General features: G+C 43.0%; 1 protein-coding gene across 4 annotated transcripts in view; it reads right to left on the bottom strand.

Annotated features, from left to right (window-relative positions):
- LOC146354974 (protein SSUH2 homolog) overlaps positions 1-19599 on the bottom strand; it is a 37705-nt gene extending 18106 nt beyond the window's left edge. Inside the window, exons 1-5 of one of the 4 annotated variants that reach the window (XM_084840282.1) lie at positions 19498-19593; positions 14675-14733; positions 6769-6870; positions 5269-5350; positions 3095-3224 (exon numbers count right to left, since the gene is read on the bottom strand). In XM_084840282.1, coding sequence (XP_084696408.1) covers positions 3095-3224; positions 5269-5350; positions 6769-6870; positions 14675-14733; positions 19498-19520 — 396 coding nt within the window. In that variant the 5' untranslated portion in view covers positions 19521-19593. Of the gene's footprint in view, positions 1-3094; positions 3225-5268; positions 5351-6768; positions 6871-9597; positions 9751-9979; positions 10185-14674; positions 14734-19497 lie in introns of those variants that run through there. The other 3 variants (XM_084840285.1, XM_084840283.1, XM_084840284.1) reach the window with 3 other exon arrangements.
- Positions 19600-20054: the final 455 nt, after the last annotated feature.

Genomic DNA, 20054 nt, shown 5'->3' with positions numbered 1-20054 from the left:
TCCAGCTAAAATCTCTCAAATTCTCTCTCTCTCCCTCAGTTCAAACTGCTACATATTGTTTCTCTGGGGATTTCTACACCAGCCTAAAATCCTGCATTTAAAATGGGGCTTTCCATTTCTGTTTTAAATGCAAGATCACAACTGATTCCCTTTACACGTGCTTCCTTCTCTGTAGATGGCCATTCCCATAGTGTTATGTTTCCGTAAAGAGGCATTACTAGGGATGTACGAAAGTCACTTACCGTTTCGCGGATCTGCTTCGCAGTGAGGGGGGAGGTGCTCCATCCCTCCCCCCCGGAATCCTCGACGAGGGGGGAGGCGCTCCATCCCTCCCCCAGAGTCCTGCCCGGCCAGCTCTGCTCCGCGGGGATTCTGTGGAGCCACTGGCCGGCTCCGCCCGCAGCCGGACATCCGGCCGCTGGGCAGCAGGGACGCAAATGGCGCTGTTGTAGCCGCCGCTGTTTGGGTCCCTGTATTTAACCATGATAGGCTACGTAAATATTTATGTAGCCTATCACGGCAAAGTAAAAAAAAAACGCGTACGCAAATGGCGGCTGCTACAGCGGCCGCCATTCACGTTCCTTATTTTTCGCTGTTTAGTCTACGTAAATATTTACATAGGCTAAAATGGCGAATAAAAAAGGAACACAAATAGCACCCACTACACTATTTGCGTTCCCCCTTTTTTCGCTGTAATAGTCTACATAAATATTTACGTAGAGTTAAAACGGCGAAAAATAAGGAACGCAAATGGCGGCCAACATAGCCACTGCCATTTGTGTACGGCTTTTTTTTTTTTTTTACCCAGACATAAGAAAGACATAAGTCTTTACATAGCCTATCACGTCTGGGTAAAAAAAAAAAGGACCAGACTGCTAATGGCGGCCGCGGCAGCCGGTTGGAAGACCCGCCGTCCCCGCTGCAGCCACCGCCGAAGCTGCCGCTGGAGCTGCCGCCGTGCATTCGGCCTCACTGAAATCCGTGGCGGAATTCTCCGCCATCCCTAGGCATTTCACACGCTCCAGGTTCAGTGATACTTGCTCCTGGGCTCCTGCCCCTTTCCCTCCCCTTGCACATTACTGGTGGATGGGGACTGACATGTGGACAGCCCCCCCACCGATCTCCCTGGGCCCCGCCTCCCTCTTCCATGCTTTTGGCCAGTCCCTGCCACTCAGCCCCTCTGCTGCTCCTCTGCTCTACTATTCTGCTGCTCTGCCGCTCCGCCATTCTGCCGCTCTGTTTTGAACAGGAAGGCTGAAAATGGTGAGGAGCCAAAATGGCGCAGGAGTGGGAAGACTGAATGCCCATCAGACCTTCATCACCACCTTCGACATCATGACCACGCCCCCAACAATCACACTCAGCACTTCAGTCACGCTAGGGGAGAAATACACAGGGAGGACATGGTGCTCCATTTGCGCCTATCTGGAAAAATACCCAATTTTTTCCGTTTGAGGAAAACACAGGATAGGTGGGAGGAAATAGTGGAATAATGACTGGACAACGACATCATGTAATGGACCTGCACAATTCAGTGAGTGAGCAACCATAAAAGCGCAATAAACTTGAGGTGTAGCGATCCCCTCAGTCTCTTTCATTAGCCGAAGTGTGTCACCTTCCAAAGCCAAGCAAGAGAGATTTCCAGCCATGAAGGAATATGAATGTTGTTTTGTTAAGGTCCCTACCACCATTAGTTGTCTGGTTATGGGCCTAGTTTCAATAACTGAGACAGCCAAACTCATAACAAAATTTATATATTGACCAAAGAAACAAATGTCAGCAAACTTAACCCCAGCTAGGTACTTAACCACAGATGGTAATTACCTAGGACTTAAATTGTGCAACTGCTCACTGACCAAATCTGCTTTTAGCACCAGGCCTGAGCCCAGCACTATATGAAATACACAAAAGTGCCTCTGAGCCTTGTGCAGACCTAGAGTGTACTATTCGTTGACCTAGTTCCATATTGTCTACTACAACTGGAAGCTAGGAATGGATAAAATTATCACTGTATAACTTTTTCATGTTTTACTCATAATTCTGTTCCTTTGCAGTTCTGCATTCTTCTGCAAATGTTTAAAAGTACCTTCCTTTCAAAATACATATTTAAATATGTATTTTCCTTCAAAATGCTTATTTAAATGTAAATATTTTCTCTCAGAAAATATATTTTTACTCAAAATATGCATTTAAATGCATATTTTAATGCATTTAAACTGCCAAGAGCTGTGTATGGAGCCTTCCAAGAAGTGCAAAATCCTGTACATATTTCAATATGAGAGGTACAGAACCTACCCATACACTACGTTCAGCATCTAAGGCCTTTCTCCATGGACCACTTCCAAGGGAGGCATGAAATGCGGCAACAAGGGAGAGGACCTTCTTGGTGGTGGCCTCCCAGTTATGGAATGATCTCCCCAATGAGGTCTGGTGCCAACATTGTTATCTTTTCAGTGCCAGCAGGTTAAGGCCCTTCCCTCAGGCATTTGGCAATATATGATGAGTTTTTTAGGCCCTGGATTTGTCTTATAGTTGATTGTTTAAAATTGTTTTAGATATATATTTGCTGTGTGTGTGCTGTCTGTCTATATGCTTTTATTAAATTAGACACTTTGTCTAATGCATTTTTAATGGTTTTTAATCTTTGTAAACCCCTCAGAGAGCTTCAGCTATGGAACAGTATAGAAATGTTGATGATGATGATGATGATTTAAAAAATCATTTCATAGAAGAATTTGCAAGGATTGAATTCCTAAAGTACCTCTACTGGCAGCTGCTCTCCAGGTTTTCAAACAGAGAAATCCTTTCCCATCACCTGCTACCTGATTCTTTCTACTGGAGATGCCAGGGGTTGAACCTGGCACCTTCTGCATGCAAAGCAGGTCCTCTGCCACTAAATCAGCTTGACTCGAGTCCCTCTTCCAGATAAAGTTGAGCCCCTACACCTCTCATTTAGGAATTAAGTAACAGCACATGAAATAACTTACACAGCACACCACTGAGCACCTGCAGATTGTACCCATCTGCTTAAAATTAAGGAGGAGAGATTTCAGGAAAGATGTCATGTTTCTCCTTATATAACTATGGTACATACCCTATATGTGTTGAGAGGAGTGAGTTTCCGGATAGTCATGTGCTTCGCCGGGGTGGTCCTATAGCAACACTTGCTGGCTGCATAGCGTAGAAAGGCTTCTTTAATGTCATGCTCAGAAACAGAGAGGATGCTGAGAAGGATGCAGAGACATAATTCATTAGTAGTTGCAGTAATTACTAGATAACTTTATCCCCCGATATTTAGGGCTTTTAAATTTCCTGCATAAAATTAAATTAGAATGGCTATAACGGCTGCTTCAAACATTTCCATTTTCCTCACTGCATTTCCTTCATGTGGGGAATGCAAGAAACTCTCACATAGATTAGGTTGCTAATTGGGTCAAGCATTAGGGATAATAACTTGCCTGCTTTGTAAGACTGACACTGGTGTTCGCTGGGTTTCCACGTCCAGGCATAATTAAAAGTTCTGGTCTTCGCCATTAAAGGCCTACATGGCTGGGGAGCAGGGTATCTGAAGGGCTACCTGTTCCAAACCTGCTGACCTCTAAAATCATCTTAGGAAGACCTACTCAGGGTGTCCTCACATTCTGAAGTAAGATGGGTGGTAACAAGGAACAGCCACTTTTCAGCTGTGATGCCCTGCCTCTAGAACATAGGATGCTGCCTTATACCAAGCAAGACCATTGGTCCAGCTAGTTCAGTATTGTCTATACTGATTGGTAATAGTTCTCCAGTATTTCAGACAGGGGTCTTTTCCAGCCCTACCTGAAGAAAATGCGAATGACTGAACCTAGAATATTTTAGATGCAAAGCAGGTCCTCTACTGCTAAGCTATAGCTAGGAATGTCAGAGAAATCTGCAACAGTATCAAATTACTTTGGATTTCTATGAATTTGACCCATGAATTTTGCAGCAAACCAGCTTTTCTCTAGTTGCACAGGGTTGTTTTTTTAAGTTTCCAGAATTTTACACATATTTATTCATAGAAAAATATGTAAAATTAAAAAAAAAAAAAACACCAGCCAAGAATCACATTACCCCCATAGGCTAAAGTATGAAAATGTGCATGGGGGGTGGGGGGAGTCACACGTTTTTGAAAGTGCACATTTGTGCAAATGCACATTTGAGCAAATGCAAATTTCAGCAAATTCAAGAAATTGGAAAACAATCCATTCCATCAATGAGCAGATGATGGAATGAAAGGCACCTGACAATCTGAGAAATGCAGACAGAATGGATTTTCCAAAATCCACACATCCCTAGCCATTGCCCTTCCTTGCCTATTTACCAGGCCCCTTCTGTGATAACCTCTGGAAAGAAGTTGAAAACATTGTTTTCCCCCGAGCCTTTAATGTACTTAAGTGCTGCTTCTGTTTTGTATGTTTTTCACCTTGCCATTGTTCGTTGTCTGTCTGAACTGTTGCTATTGTTTTAACTGCTTTTATGTTATGGTAATGTTATATGGCCAGCCACCTTATGAATTAGGATGTTTAACAGGTGGGATAGAAAATACTTTAACAAAATAAATAAAGCAATGCTTAATAGAATGTCACATCTTAAGATTGCCTGTTTCACTGCACATGGCGTACAGTATATTAGAGGAAGGAAGACTTCACAACTGTGAGATCTACTTCACTTTTTTTTTTACTAGAACCCTGAGATCCACCAACTGGAGCCTGGTGCAAAAGACGCACACCTAGAATTAAAGAATTCTGAATCCAAGAATTTGTTTTGAGTACCAGAATTGAATGGAGCGCACAGTTCTTCCACACAAAAATTCGCTTCTGGATTGTGATTTGCTGCAAAAAGCAAATATAAATCTACTATGTTATTATGTATCACTTACCCACCTACGTACTATCAAACTGGCTGTGGTGAAAGGACAGGGACAGGTGAAAAAGGAGAAGGGAATAGGTTAGTTCTGAATTCTTTGGAACTATACAGTAACTCTAAGGTTGTCACCATTTTCCTGTGATAGGCATAGCTACACCTGTTGAATGTCTACCTGTAATGTAACTTTTTTCCTCCATCAGGAAAAAAGACAAAAGACAACCTATTGTTGGTAGATGTTGCTAACTGAATATCACATATGAGAAAGAAATACATGCCGCTGGATGTCAGTTAGGTCAAGTGGTTTTAACTATGACCTTTGCTAGTAAGGTTACCTGTCGTTTGAGTCAAAAAGCAGAAGGAGTTAATAAAGAAATGGCTTACTTCCAGTCTCTTAGATGTGGAGGAAGTCCCTCATGTTCTTCATGGGACAACTGATCACGTGAGCCAGACAAGGATTCTTTTTCTTCAATACAAGAAGAAACAAAGTAGAAGTATATCTAAGTAACTCTTCTCTTTCTTCCATTGTTTCAAAGACAGAACAAATGAGCTAAGGCCACTGCATACTGGTCAGTAATGAAATGTCTGCATGTAGAGAGTATCTATGTAATTAACCTCATGATATAGCTGTGACTGCAGCAACGGCAGTCCTGTGTTTGGGAAGTCTGGTGAATGGATCAGAGAGGGATGACAAGCAGGGCACTCCAGTTCCAAGCTTGTGGGGTAGAGGGAGGTATGGCAGTTGGATTAGGGCAAGCTATTATAGGGGGAGAGGGTGGTCAGGCATTTGAACACTTTTCCTCTCACCCTTCTCCCAGCCAAAGATATTGTGGTTCTCCTGGCAATATATCTCCAAGTTTTAGAGTACTGCTGCTGAATGCCTGGGTGGTAAATGGAAAGAAAAGTGACCAGGCTTGTTTTCTTGAGACCTGATTGAATCATTTCTCCTAGCTTTGTCCTCCAAGGTTCTTAGTCCAGCAAAAATCTAGACCTGGAAAGTTGGAAGCATGATAGCAATGGTCTATTTGAAGGCTTTTACAAAAGAACAAAGCATTAACCAACGTTTCATTCACCAACATGAACCATTCATTTCAAACACCAATTTTCACTTACTCTTTTAAGAGTTACCAGAGAGCAAATGTATTGAAAGTACACACCCATTTTAGAGTCAATATATACCAGAAATTGGAACAACTTTTCCAAGAAATTATCCTTGAAATTAGGGGGCACAGGAGCTCTCATTCGCACAGATATTTTGTTCGTTATAAGCAATTCCCATATTTTCTAAAAACAAAACAAAATCCTTTAAATGAGGCATAAACTTTCCTTCCAACCCACAAGGGCTAGAATTTTTTTCTTTATAAAAGAGAAAGTTGAAAATTGCCTCACAGACTACATATTAACTATCAGTACTAATTAGGAAATGCTCTGAGGTAGAGGGGTGGGGATACAAGTTCCCCCAATTGCAGGGAACTGTTGCATATTTCAGCTAGTGTTTAAAATTCAGAATGGGTAGAAATCTTCCTCGGGCTGAATATTCAAGAAGAGAAAGAAAACTAAATACTCCACTGCCAAAGTGTTTTTAATTTCTTTTATTGTTATTATTATTAAGAACATTTAGCAGGAATATGCTTCCCAAACCCTTGATAATTTTGGTTGCCTTTTTTTGCCCCCTGTCCAGTTGAAATGCTGGGGGGAAATTCTAACTAACAAAAGACAAATTCAGATTTATACAAGCAACTTAGAATTAGTTGTATTGGCATTAATAACAACAACAACAACGAGTGTGTGTGTGTGAGAGTATGTGTGCATGAGAGAGTGTGAGTGAGTGAGAGAGAGAGAGAGAGAGAGAGAGAGAGAGAGAGAGAGAGAGACTCTACCGACCAGAATCTCCTGTGCTTTTCTTTTCATCTATAGGTCTGTTGTCCATCAGGTCATAAGGGGGTGCAGAGGCTTCTTCAAAGGGAGATGAATCACTAGATGCATCTACAACACAGAAAGATGTCACCTAAGTGAACAATTCAAAAAACATCAGCAACTGCTCTCCCTTCTTGAGTGCCAATCTATATTGACACAGAGGAATGATTGTTCCCCTAGTTCATGGATGTGGTGTTACAGTAACTGTAACTTGTGTAATATGAACAATTCATTTTCATATAACTTTCAGCCAGCTGACATTAGGGGTCTTCAGATGACTGCTCCATGCAGTGAAGTAAAATATGTGTTGGGGACTATAGTCACTGGACTATGTGGGCTAGCCCCAACCCCACTGCATGCAGCTGTCATGCCCCTGCCATCCCCAGATTTTGTCCATGTGTGAACAGTCTTTGTGCCAGACAGGCAGCTCCTCCACATGAGGAGGGACCCTGTTCCTGTCAGAATCACTGTTTGTGTAGAGAAGCTCTACACACATTCATTAGTGTGTGTGTAGAAGCCTTTCACACACTGGCTGAAGGGGTGGATGGCAGGGGTTGGCCCCTGTGCACACAGAACAGTAAAGAAGTTCTCAGGTGCCTGAACAAAATGTTTTGGGGAATTTCAAGATAGAAGATACATAGGAAGGATTCTTTTCAATATATCAAAGCTCCCGGGGAAGGACATTTCTTCCAAAATACTTTGTCTAAAATGTTTTGTTCAGGCACCTGAGAACTTCTCTTTGTGACTTATTAGTGCCCTCCCATCTTGCTGTGTTTTTTTTTTATCCCTGTTCATGAAGACAGCAGAGCTGACCCTAGCCCACATGTCACTGAAACCCCCTCACACATTATTTCAACACCCAGGGACGTCTCAACTCCCCTTCTGTGAGTCAGAGATCCAGTGTGGTCCAGTGGATGGTGTGCTGGATAAAGATCGGGAAAATGAGCTGTCAAATCCATTGGCTACAAGAAAACCACTTTTGGCCATGAATTCCCAGTTTGTAAAATGGGGAAGAATAATTAGCTAACTTCACAAGTTTATTGTGATGATGAAATAGTTTAGGGAGGGGAGATCCCAATTAAAAGTTTAAAATGCTTTCCAAACTGAAACCTTAATGAGACATGGTTTGCCAATTAGCTTAGCAGAATTTGCTCAATTCAAGTATTTTCTTAAATTGTGCAATCTTGGGAAAGTCCACAATCCTCTTTAATACCATTCACAGATAACAGTACACTTGACTGATCCTGACCATGAAAATTAGTCCTACATTCCACTGAATTCAATGTATCTTACTCCCAAGTATAAGACTGCAGCCTAAAACAGTTATTAAAATTCTAAGCTGAAGAAAAGATAAGTACAGGCAGGCAGATATTACATGAAAGATACTGCAGCTGAATGGGAAAGGATAAATGAAGTTTAACTCGTCACATGCTTACTTCACCTTGATGCTATATTTCAGGGTTTAATGTAAGCCAGGTCTCACCATAGGACTGTGTGGGGATGTTGTTGTTTGCAACAAAGGAGTGGAGCCCTGGGTTATTTGCTGCAATTATATACAAAAGTGACTCTGAGGATGGGCAGAGTACACTCAACTCACCATTGATCAACTACTGTGGAACCTCTAGATTTCCAGTTAAGGGGCAAGTCAGAGGTTGTCGTTTTACTGCAGACACAAGTCCCAGCACCATTAACTTTTGGAAAATAACACACATATAGGTGCACACATGCGATGCAAGTATTTCCCATCCCACAATCAGTTTCTTATCTGAACGTCAAACATTTGAAATAAGCATCATTCCTTTCTAGCCAGACTATTACAAACCATTAGTTCTTATCTTAGTTTGCTTTGTAAATCAAATCATACACACACTATTTATTTATTTATTTATTTATTTACGGATGAATACCGTATCCTACTAATACATGTACAATACTGAAAGGGTCTTAAAATACTTCAAATCGCAATAGTTAAAAGTCCCAAGTGGAAGGCCATCAGAGAGGTCATCCAAACGTCTTGGGGAAGCTGTTCCATAACAGTGGTGCAGCCACTGAGAAAGCCCTGTCTCTTGTCTCCAGGGCCATGCTTCTGCCATAAGTGGAACGCAGCAAAGGGCCTCCCCACTTGATCTTAATGAGCAGGCAGGCTGATATGGGAGGAGGCGGGCCCTCAGGTATCCTAGCCCCAAGTCATTTTGGGCTTCAAAAGTAATCACTAATGCTGTGAATTTTGCCCAGAAAAAGTGCAAGTGTTGCAGGATCCTGCTGGATCCTTGCCACAGCATTCTGGACCAGCTGGTTTCCAAAGGCTCTCCAAAGGTAGCCCCATGTAGAACGTATTGCAGTAATCCAATCTAGCTCTGGATATATAAGTAAAGTATCTGTTACTGTAAAGTCAGATCTTCTCAGGAATGGGCACAGCTGGGGCACCTCAGCTTCAGCTGGACAAAGACACCCCTAGCCACAGTTCCAAAGCCAAGCCCAGGAGCAACCCCAGATTGGAAGTCTGTTTCTTCAAGAGGAGTACCACCCCATTCTAAACAGCTTGAATCCCAAGTTTGTCTCCTTCCCAACCAGGAAACCTCCATCTTGTCTGGATTAGTCTCAATTTATTAGCCTTCGTCATCCAGCCCATTACGGCCTCCAGGCACCAATTCAAGACATCAACAGCTTCCTTGGTATTATATGAAAAGGAGAAATAGATATATCGGTATGACAGCTTTGTCTTGCTGTTTCCAGGAAAATGGAAAAAGTACAGAAGAGAAGGAGGCATGCAACAGAATTATTATACTTACTTACAATAATCTGATTGTGTTATGGAATGGATGTTCATTTCATTTCGTTCTGAGCCTCTAGTGCACCAGTTATCCCACCAAATCACAGAGAGAATATTCCTTTTTTTTTTTGGACTTTGCACTGAATACTGTTGCTAGAAGAAGCGCTGTGAACATCAACAGCTTTCTTGGGGTTGGGTGGTGAGTTTTTTTGTATTTTTATTTCCCAATGGAAAATTCAGTCTTCATCTGTTCTGTGTCTTTCCCTTTTATGAGTACAACTTGGCAGCAACACCCCAGAAGAAATGAAGACTAGCTTTGGCGCGCTAGATGCCACAGCTGAATTTAGCTCTAAACAATCCATAAAGAAAATAAGATGTTTGGATTTAAGCTGCCCTCTCACATACCTGGCATGCCTGTTAAGTTCCAGCTGTCTCTCGAATTCTCTCTTCTGTGTATGGAAGATTCCTCAAATGTTCTTGCTTCTAGAGGAGTCTACTGTACTAGCCCAGATACTATCAGTAGGTCTGTTGTTGCTACGACCAAACTGTTTTTTGCCAGGTCAGAGGATGAGTAAATATTTGAGCATAACTCCACCACCTTTTAACAGCTCTGTAAGGTGCAGTGCATGAATAAGAGGAATGTGTTAGAGGAACCTTTTAAAGGGGAACATTTAGTTGGGTATGTGAAGTTTCACAACTCACATTGTACTTGCTTTGAGCAAGAGGAACAAATACACAACTCTACATGGAGCTTTTTGTTCCTCATCTGCAACACGTAGGTTGGTATTGCTGCAACAGTACACGCATCCTAGAAGTGTGTTCTGTGACACTTGACAAACACTTGACAAATTGTTGAGAACCTTATTTTGAAGAGATTGTTGTTCTTTATTTATTTGTTTGTTTGATTCCATTTCCACAGGAAATGTTCTTACATTTTCACAAATCTGGCTTGGTTCAGATATAACAGGAAACCATGGTTTTCTGTTACGATAATGCACCATGGTGAACCTCCCCTCCTTTGTGCATAAGAGAGGTGATTGAAAACATCCACTTTCGGCTTTGAATAAACTACATTCTCATTATGTCTGAAATTAGGAAAGCGTAGTGTTTTTTCTAGCTGGAGTTGCTACAATAAAGAAAAATATCCCAAGTGACTAGTTGGTTTGACTGGGAGTGTAAGGTTAAAAAGAAGCAGCTCTCTAAATTATTGAGGAAGGCTAAGACCTTTCAAAGAAATCAAGCCACTCTTGACCTCTTATTGCAGTGCAAAAAGTTTAACAATCTGTTAAGATCCCAAAAGGTGGGGGGGGGGGGGCAGGGCTGGAATTTCCCCTGTAGCCCCACCCCTAACCTTCACACATAGAAGGCAAATTCTACACAGGGCCCAGTGAGCACGCATGCCAAAGAGTGCAGGCTCTGAACGTGTGATGTGTTTGTGGCATCCTGCTGGCCACTGTGGGAAGAGAATGCTGGACTAGATCAGCCTTTGGTCTGATCCAGCAGGGCTCTTCTTATGTTCTTATAAGATTATTCTTCAAGGGGCCCCATTTTAACAACCTCTTTGGAGAAAACTCAAGGACATAGAAACACAGAGTGCTGTTTCCGCCCACTGATCACCCCGAACAACCATCTGTTTTCAAGGCGGAAATCTAGGACTTGATATTTATTTATTTATTTAATTAATTTCTATACCGCCCAATAGCCGAAGCTCTCTGGGCGGTTCACAAAAATTAAATCCAAGCAACACACAATAAAACAATTTAAAATATACAGAACATTAAAACCACAATATAACAATACAATCACAATAAAACCTAGCAGCAGTGCAGGAGTTTAAAATACAGATTTAAAACAGCAAAGATAAAAATTTAGAAAGCTAAAATGCTAAAATGCCTGGGAAAATAAAAAGGTCTTCACCTGGCGCCGAAAGGAATACAATGTAGGCGCCAGGCAAACCTCACTAGGGAGCTCATTCCAGAGCCAGGGTGCCACAGCAGAAAAAGCCCTCCTCCTAGTAGCCACCCGCCTCACTTCCTTTGGCAGGGGCTCATGGAGGAGGGCCGCTGACGATGATCTCAAGGTCCGGGCAGGCACATATGGGAGGAGGCGATCCTTCAGGTAACCTGGCCCCAAGCCATTAAGGGCTTTGAATGTTAACACCAGCACTTTGAATCGGGCCCGGAAATGGACTGGCAGCCAGTGCAGCTGGAAAAGTACTGGCGTAATATGAGCTCGCAGGCCAGTCCCTGTTAACAATCTTGCTGCCCTATTTTGGACCAGCTGAAGTTTCCGGACCGTTTTCAAAGGCAGCCCCACGTATAACGCATTGCAGTAATCCAGACGAGATGTTATCAGAGCATGGATAACTGTAGCAAGGCTATCTCTGTCCAGATAAGGGCGTAGTTGGTATACCAGCCTAAGCTGATAAAACGTGCTCCGTGCCACTGAGTTCACCTGTGCCTCAAGTGACAGTTCTGGATCCAAGAGCACCCCCAAACTACGAACCTGATCCTTTAGGGGGAGTGCAACCCCCTCCAGAACAGGTTGAATATCACCTAGCCAGGCAGACGAACCACCCACTAACAGTACCTCCGGCTTGTCTGGATTGAGTTTCAGTTTATTAGCCCTCATCCAGTCCATTACCATACCCAGGCACTGATTCAGAACAGTCACTGCCTCACCTGGTTTTGATGTAAAAGAGACGTAGAGCTGGGTGTCATCTGCATATTGATGGCACCTCAGCCCACACCTCCGGATAACCTCCCCCAGCGGTTTCATGTAGATGTTAAACAGCATGGGGGATAAAATAGAGCCCTGTGGAACCCCATGGCACAATTGCCATGGCACAGAGCAGTAATCCCCCAGCACCACCTTCTGGAATCGGCCATCCAAGTAGGAGCGGAACCACTGTAGTGCAGTGCCTCCTACTCCCAACCCAGACAACCTATTATCCTTACAGTTAGGGAAGGGCCTTGGAGAAGATGTGATTCTTCCTGAGGTGTTCAAATTATATCTAGACTGATAAGATCCAATCTTAGCAAAATTATTCACACAAATAAGCACATCGGGTATTTTCCCTTTGAGGTGATCATTCAGCATTATAGTAACAGTCTTTAAAAATAGCAGTTCTTCTGACCCAGGGAATTATAGGTCCATCAGTCTTCTGGTTGTGACTTCTTAATTAAAAGCTGTAAAAGCTTAATTAAAAGCTGCAATTATTAAAATGCTATAAGTAATGGAGAGCACACTGGTTTGGGGAAGGGCTGGAGTACAACTGACCAATCTTATGTATTAAACCAAATAATTTCCAGCTACCAAGAGCCCCAATAAACATTTATTTGCAGCCTGCATTGAGTTTGCCTCAGCCTTCAATCTGGTAAATACAGAGTAGTTATGTTGTGAATTGGCTGCAACTATTATTGCCAAAAGATTCCTTTGGTTCATATGCATATTGCATTTTAATAGTACCATGATAGTAACGATTGCCCTTGATGGGGTATTAGCACAAGTAATTTAGATAACAAGACAGGTACAGCAGAGTTGTATACCAGTCCCATTCCTTTTCAATGTATATGTAAGCAACATTGATACAGAAATCTCATCTTTTGCCACACACACATTGGGAGAACAAAGGGTATTGGTTTTGCCTGATGACCCCATATTGCTACCCTTAAAAGGAGTTAGCTTAAAAGGGATATTGCTAAATTTGTGCAGGAAGGAGCAGTTAGCCTCTCATTATTCTAGGTCTAAGATTCCTGTTTTTGGAAAAAGATCCTGGAAATGCAAATGGCTGCCTGATGGTACAAGTAACTGAAAAAGCCCCACAGAGAGGGAGGTCTGTGGTTGGGGAAGGAGGCCCACCTTCAGTAGTCACATCCATGTGGTGGTTGGAAGGTCTGCCACCATTGCTCTGATGATGATGGTGAAAAGGAAGCATTCCATGGGAAGATTGGGAAACCCTCTTCTCCCATATGCCCAGGAATGGGTTAAAAACTATCTAAGTCGTGGAGTTAGTGTGGTTTATTTCCCTGATATTGGGAACAATGGAAGGCAAAAGTTGAAAAGGAAAGAAAGAAATAGCTGGAAAAGGCCAAAAGCAAAAGAAACACACTGTTTCCCCACCCCATATCTCAACTTTGGGCATTTCTAGATTAGGCTTTTAACCCACTTTACCGGGGCTTCTGCTTCTGGATTCTTTGTTGGATGAAAGTTGGATCCTCTACACACGTTTCTTTCCCGGTTTTTTCCTTCTCTGCCTTTCTATATGTTCTGCTACATAACCTCTAGGTGGTGCTGTGGTATAGCAGAATTGCACAACTATACTAGGCTTTCATTCAGCCATTCCCCCAAATACTGGACTTTCTCCTATCAAACCCCACCCCCCATGCTTGGAAAGCATGGGAAAGGCCCTGGAGGATAACATCATCTAAAGCACCTACAAAATACCATGAGAGAGGAATCATGCACACACAATAAATGCCTTGTGTAGAAAAGCTCCTAGTAAGTCCAGCAGGACATAGAAAGTAGCAGTGAATCTTCCACAGATCCTTCCTTCCACATGGCTGTTGAATTGCTCTGTCCATCTTGATTTTAACCATGATCAATTTTATGAATCTTGTAATTACAAGGGGATGGGATTTTGTTTGTTTTTTCTGGTAAGATTTTAAATAAAATTTTAATTAAACAATATTAGGATTATTAACTTGGCTTCTGTTTCTATCATTGTTCTTTTGCAATGATCTGTGGATGGGACAAATATTGACCATTTTAAAATATATTTATTACATTTTTATTCCGCCCTTCCTTCACCCAGGAGCAGCTTAATAAACTTGAAAGGAACTAAAATTCAGCAAGCTCAGGAAGCCATTAATAGTCAATTGTGCCCTAAGAAAAATGGAGTTCAGTTCTTTCCTACTGAAGTCAATGTGTACAAGCATAATGACAGTTGCATTGTTTCCTCCCTCTTTCCTCATCTATTTGGGAGATAACCAGCCAAGCAATCAGCAGAGGGTGAATTCTCTGCCCCCCGGCTGACTTTGTTTGAAAACAGCTTTAAGATCTTATCTCAGCCTGAGGCTGGTTAACATTATGTTATCATACCTTGTGCAACTCTTGGGGAGTGGAGACTTCTAGTTCCGTAACTCACACAGCTTTCATCTCTGATTGGAAGAAGGAAGAAAAAGAATGTAATGGAACTGCTTTTGAAAGAGAGGCTGGATGTTCATGATTCAATGCGGCAGGTTGCTGTTCTCCAACGCCAAAAGGTGGGGCAGTCCGCAGGGGTTGGGGCATTCTGATAATGTGCTTTGGGATATTCCTGTCCTGTGACTGTCTGAGCTGTATGTCTCAAATGTGAAGATAAGGAGACTTGGTTTTTTCCACAGTAAAAAAAAAATCCACACACAATTGTTTACTGTAGGATACCATTGCTAATTTCCTTAGCCTGTGCAGACAGCCAAACTGGGTAAAGAGCGGTGGGGGCAGGGGGGAGGCTAGAATTTCCCCTGTAGCCCCACTCCTAACCTTCACACATAGAAGGCACATTCTGCACAGGGGCCAGTGAGCATGCATGCCAAAGAGCATAGGCTCTGAATGTGTGGTTTGTACCCCACAGGAGCCTATATGCCTTAGGTAGATCAGCATGCAGCCTCCTGTGCAGAGGTTACAATCAATGTCACACTGAAGACTGCGGGGGGGGGGGGGCACGGTTGGAGCCACCCAGACATGATCCTGTTTCCCCACAGTTTGACATTTTGCACAGAGATCTTGTCCCACCATTGGAAGAGCAGATTAATGTAAACATAAAAGTTGACATGACAGAGAACCACTACGGAAGTGTGATCAGAAGGGAGACCTGAGCCCAAACTCTACCTCATCCATGAAGCTCACAGAGGCCCAGTTTGCATGACATGCTGGACTCACCATGGGTTATTTAACCCGCACTGAGCTGTAGCAAATGTCGGGCGCCAGTTTGAATGTGCAAGCCCCGATGGAGTTGCGGTGTGTTGTTAAATAACCCATGGTGAGCCCAGCGTGTCATGCGAACTGGCTCAGTGTGACATTGGGCCAGTCTCTCTCCCCCTCAGCCTCCCCTGCCTCACACGTTTCTCTAAGGCAGTGCCAGCTCCAAGTTTTTGAGGGCAAAACACCCTCAGCAGGCCCTCTCCCTCGGTGAGTCTATCTTCTCACAACCATGTCACTAGCTGCTGTTGCGCCTCATCTTCTTTCTCACCACTGCTACCGCTTGCTTGCTTGACAGGCAGAGATCCAGGGAGCAAGCAGGCCGTGGCATCTTCTGCTTCTCCTTCTCACCACCACCGTTGTCTGGGCCAGAGTGAGAAGCAGGTGAACAAGCAGGTTGCAATGATAAAGAGGAGGGGCAAGTCCAGGGGGCTCTTGTAAGTGGGTTTGGACCCTCGGCACGCACCTGACCATGCCCACCCTTGACACTGGCCTTCTTCTAAGGATAAAATGGGTGGGGGTTGACTTTTTGGGCTACTGTTCCTAAGAAGAAGATTAAAATGTAATGTAATAAACAGAGACTGGAAAGATCCACAGTTCCCTTAAACCTCCGCTAACTCACTGATATCGCAGCCTTTTGAAAGGGGTCATGGTTATTATTATCCCCATTTTACAGATGGAGAACTGAGCCTGAGAGAAATAGATTTGCCTGAGGCTGTTGAACGTAGTTCTAAGTCCAACACCATTGACTTGATATCCTTGTGCGCAGCACATGCTAACAAAACACACATGATAAAATGGTGATAAGCAACTCTCATGCCAGACAGCCTGCTCTCACCTTTGTCAGTATTGATAACCAAGGGATGAAGCAATAAATGCCTAACAGTGATCCTTGAATAGTGATTGGCTGTGTACATGAAGTGCAGGAACATTGCGTGCACTGTGCACGCACCCCAGATGCTTGATGTGTTTTATTCCCCCTCATATACCATAGCAATAAAATGTTGTAGTTCTGTTTACAGAATGACAGCTATATTTCTTTTTAAAAGCTTTCCCTCGCCCTTTGAGAAGTATTCCATCCTTCATCTTTTAAAACCTGAAAATACTTCTCTTTTTTGCTAGTGAAACATGTGAGGAATAGGATCACATTTGCCAAATACCATTTGAGATACGGAGCAGAAACAGATGCTGAACAGTCTCAACATAGCATGAGTCCTTGTAGTTGCTGAGTACCCAGGTAAATAGCAAAACTCTGCTCATAATGGGCAAAGGAACACATTAGAGAGGGGACCATTTTTGCCTTTCTCATAACACTAGGGTCTGGGCAGAAAACAACAGAATGGAACTGAATAGGGATAAATGCCAAGTTCTGCACCTAGGAAATAGATACCAAATGCACAGTTACAAGTTGGGCGATACTTGGCTCAACAATACTACAAGCGAGAAGGATCTTGGAATTGTTGTTGATCACAAGCTGAATATGAGCCAACAATGTGATGTGGCGGCAAAAAAGGCAAATGCTATTTGGGGCTGCAGTAATAGAAGCATAGCTTTCAAATCCCGGGAAGTACTAGTTCCCCTCTACTCAGCATTGGTTAGGCCTCATCTGGAGTACTGTGTCCAGTTCTGGGCACCGCGCTTTAAGAAGGATACAGACAAACTGGAGAGGGTTCAGAGGAGGGGAACAAAGATGTTCAGGGGACTGGAAACAAAGCCCTGTGAGGAGAGACTGAAATAACTGGGCATGTTTAACCTTGAGAAGAGAAGCCTGGGGGGAGCAATCTTCAAGTCCTTGAAAGGTTGTCCCAGAGAGGAAGGCCAGGATCTCTTCTCGATCATCCCAGAGTGCAGGACACAGAATAATGGGCTCAAGTTACAAGAAGCCAGATTCTGGCTGAACATCGGGAAAAACTTCCTGACTGTTAGAGCAATATGACAATGGAACCAATGACCTAGGGAGGTGGTGGGCTCTCCCACACTGGAGGCATTCAAGACGAGACTGGACAGCCATCTGTCAGGGATGCTTTGACTTGGATTCCTGCATTGAGCAGGGGGTTGGACTCGATGGTCTTGTAGGCCCCTTTCAACCCTACCAGTCTATGATTCTATGGTGGGGTGTCATATCCAATAATCTGATTGGCAGGTGTCTGAGAGCAAACCAAAGAAAGTACTTCTCCAGACAATTAGTTTATGGACTTTACTACCACAAGACGTGGTGACAGCCGCTAGCTTAGATGGCTTGAAATGGAGATTAGGTGAATTTATGGTGGGCAAGTCTATCAATGGCTACAAGTCAGAGGAAGCATTCCTCTGGATTGCCAGTTGCCCAGAAATGAGGGAGAGGGTTATTGTCCTCATGTCCTGCTTGTGGACTTCCCAGATACTTCTGGTTGGCCACTGTGAGAAACAGGAAGCTGGACAAGAAGGCCTTTGGTCAGATCCAGCAGGGCTCTTCTTATATTTTAACATGTACGGTAACAAATTTCAGTACATAAAAAATACTTAATGAAGGCTGAAATGTTTCCTGTTTACACTGTCCCTAAACAATGTAGCTAATGATGGAGGATGGGGTGGACTGCATTCATTATTCTCTCCAGATTCCAGAAACATAATAACACAAAGGCTGTGGATTCTGTGCCGACTATTCAGGATTTGTTTAAACCATCTACCTCAACACACAAGCTGAGAAAGGGCCATGCCAAGGAGCCCTCTCCTTCAACGTCATGTGTGCTGAGTAGCTCTACCCCCAGGCGCCCACACATACTGCACAAACATCTGCAGGAGGAGGCCTTCATGCGGACAGCTGTCGAAGGAACCCTTTGACCAGCCTTTGCCAATCTGCTACCCTCCAGATGTTTTTAACTTCAACTCCCATCAGGTCTAGGTAGCATGGTGAATGGTTAGGAATTCTGGAAGGTGTCGTCCAGAACATCTGGAGAGCACCAGGATGAAGGTGGCCACCTTAGACCAACAAATGAGGTCTACTTCACAAAAACAGCAGATGAAGAGGCAAACCTGGGTCAGTCCAAGACCTTTTCCTGCTTGAGACAAAGGCAAGACCTGCCCAACCCCATTCCACTCGCAGAAATGAACCAGACGGAGAGCTGAATCCTACTTTGATGCTGGCAATGGAACAGTGTCTTCCACCACATGTAAGGGCAGCGGGCTAACTTAAGGGGGCACAGGAAGGCCTGGGCTCTCTTCTCCAACACCTTGCCACATTGCCCCCGGCATGTGTTGCCTGAGGTGGTGGGGCCAGCTCCTTGCCCCCCCCCCAGCATCTACCTAATGGTGGGGCCAACCCTGGTCTAAAGTGGTACAATCTAGAAGTAAGTTGACCACCTTATTTGCTGTTTATGTGAACCACAGATGATATTTTGTGTTAACAAAACTTTCCTTTTGTTGAGAGAGAGAGAGAGAGAGAGAGAGAGAGAGAGAGAGAGGCTGGAAATCATATTCTTAACTTGAGTTTTATTATAGAAATACCTATTGAAATACTTCTTGAAAACATGGCTGTTAATCATAACAAAATTCATATGATAATACATTTTTTTCCTTCAGATCAAGGAACACTTTTGTCTTGTTGAGGGGTGACATTTTTCTAAGTAATGACCTTATGAAAATACTGGAACTGTATGATGCAAAAAAGAAAAAGAAAACAATAAACCTAGACTGTTATATTGGGAACAAAAATACTGTACTGCTAGTGAATGGCATTCATTCACATTCCCAGCATATGAAAAAAAAAATAAGTATAATCTGGCAGGGGATTCTACTAAAAATAGAATCCACATCCACATCCCCAAGTCTGTATTTTATCAATGTCAATATAGAGTGAAAATGTGAGCTCCCCTTTCCTCTTAATCTGTAGCTACAAGTGTTAAATTAGTCACTACTGTTTTTCTAATTCTGTCACATTTGGTTTCATTTAGGCAAACAAAATAATTTAAATGACAACTCACCCAATGAGCAGCTCTTTCTCCATTGCTATGGAAAGATACAGTTGATCTTTTGTTGAGGGTGAGGGAGAGGTTCTTGCCTCCCAGAAATCTCTCTGTCTAAGGAAGTTGGTATGCTTTGAGGAAGTGTAAAAAAGTACACAGGCACTGGGGTCCTCCCAAACTGGAGTTCGCTATTTGATTGGTATGTAATGCTGAAAGTTTTCTGCACTCGAGAGTTCTTTTAGCAGGCTGTCGGATGAGTAATGAGAGCTGTTCATTGCACAAGGTCATTATTACTGGGAATGTCTGTATAAGGTAACTGATCTTCCAGCTAATTGCATGTTGTTGTCTGTTCTGAAAAATACTTTTTGTACATATTTGATTTTTTTTCCCCACACGCAGACAAAACATTTACACTGGTGTTGATTGAATACTTTGGGGGTCCTTTTCACACACACAAAACAGTTACATTGGTCACTGTTGATTAATTAATTTATTTTTATTTATTTATTAAATTTATTAATCGCCCATCTGGCTGGTCACCCAGCCACTCTGGGTGATGTACAACAACAAAACAG

The sequence above is a fragment of the Heloderma suspectum genome, chromosome 2 (assembly GCF_057233095.1).
Source record: "Heloderma suspectum isolate Gila_16-S chromosome 2, 16-S_ref, whole genome shotgun sequence".
Classification (NCBI taxonomy): Eukaryota; Metazoa; Chordata; class Lepidosauria; order Squamata; family Helodermatidae; genus Heloderma; species Heloderma suspectum.
This window is presented reverse-complemented; position numbering and strand designations above follow the sequence as displayed.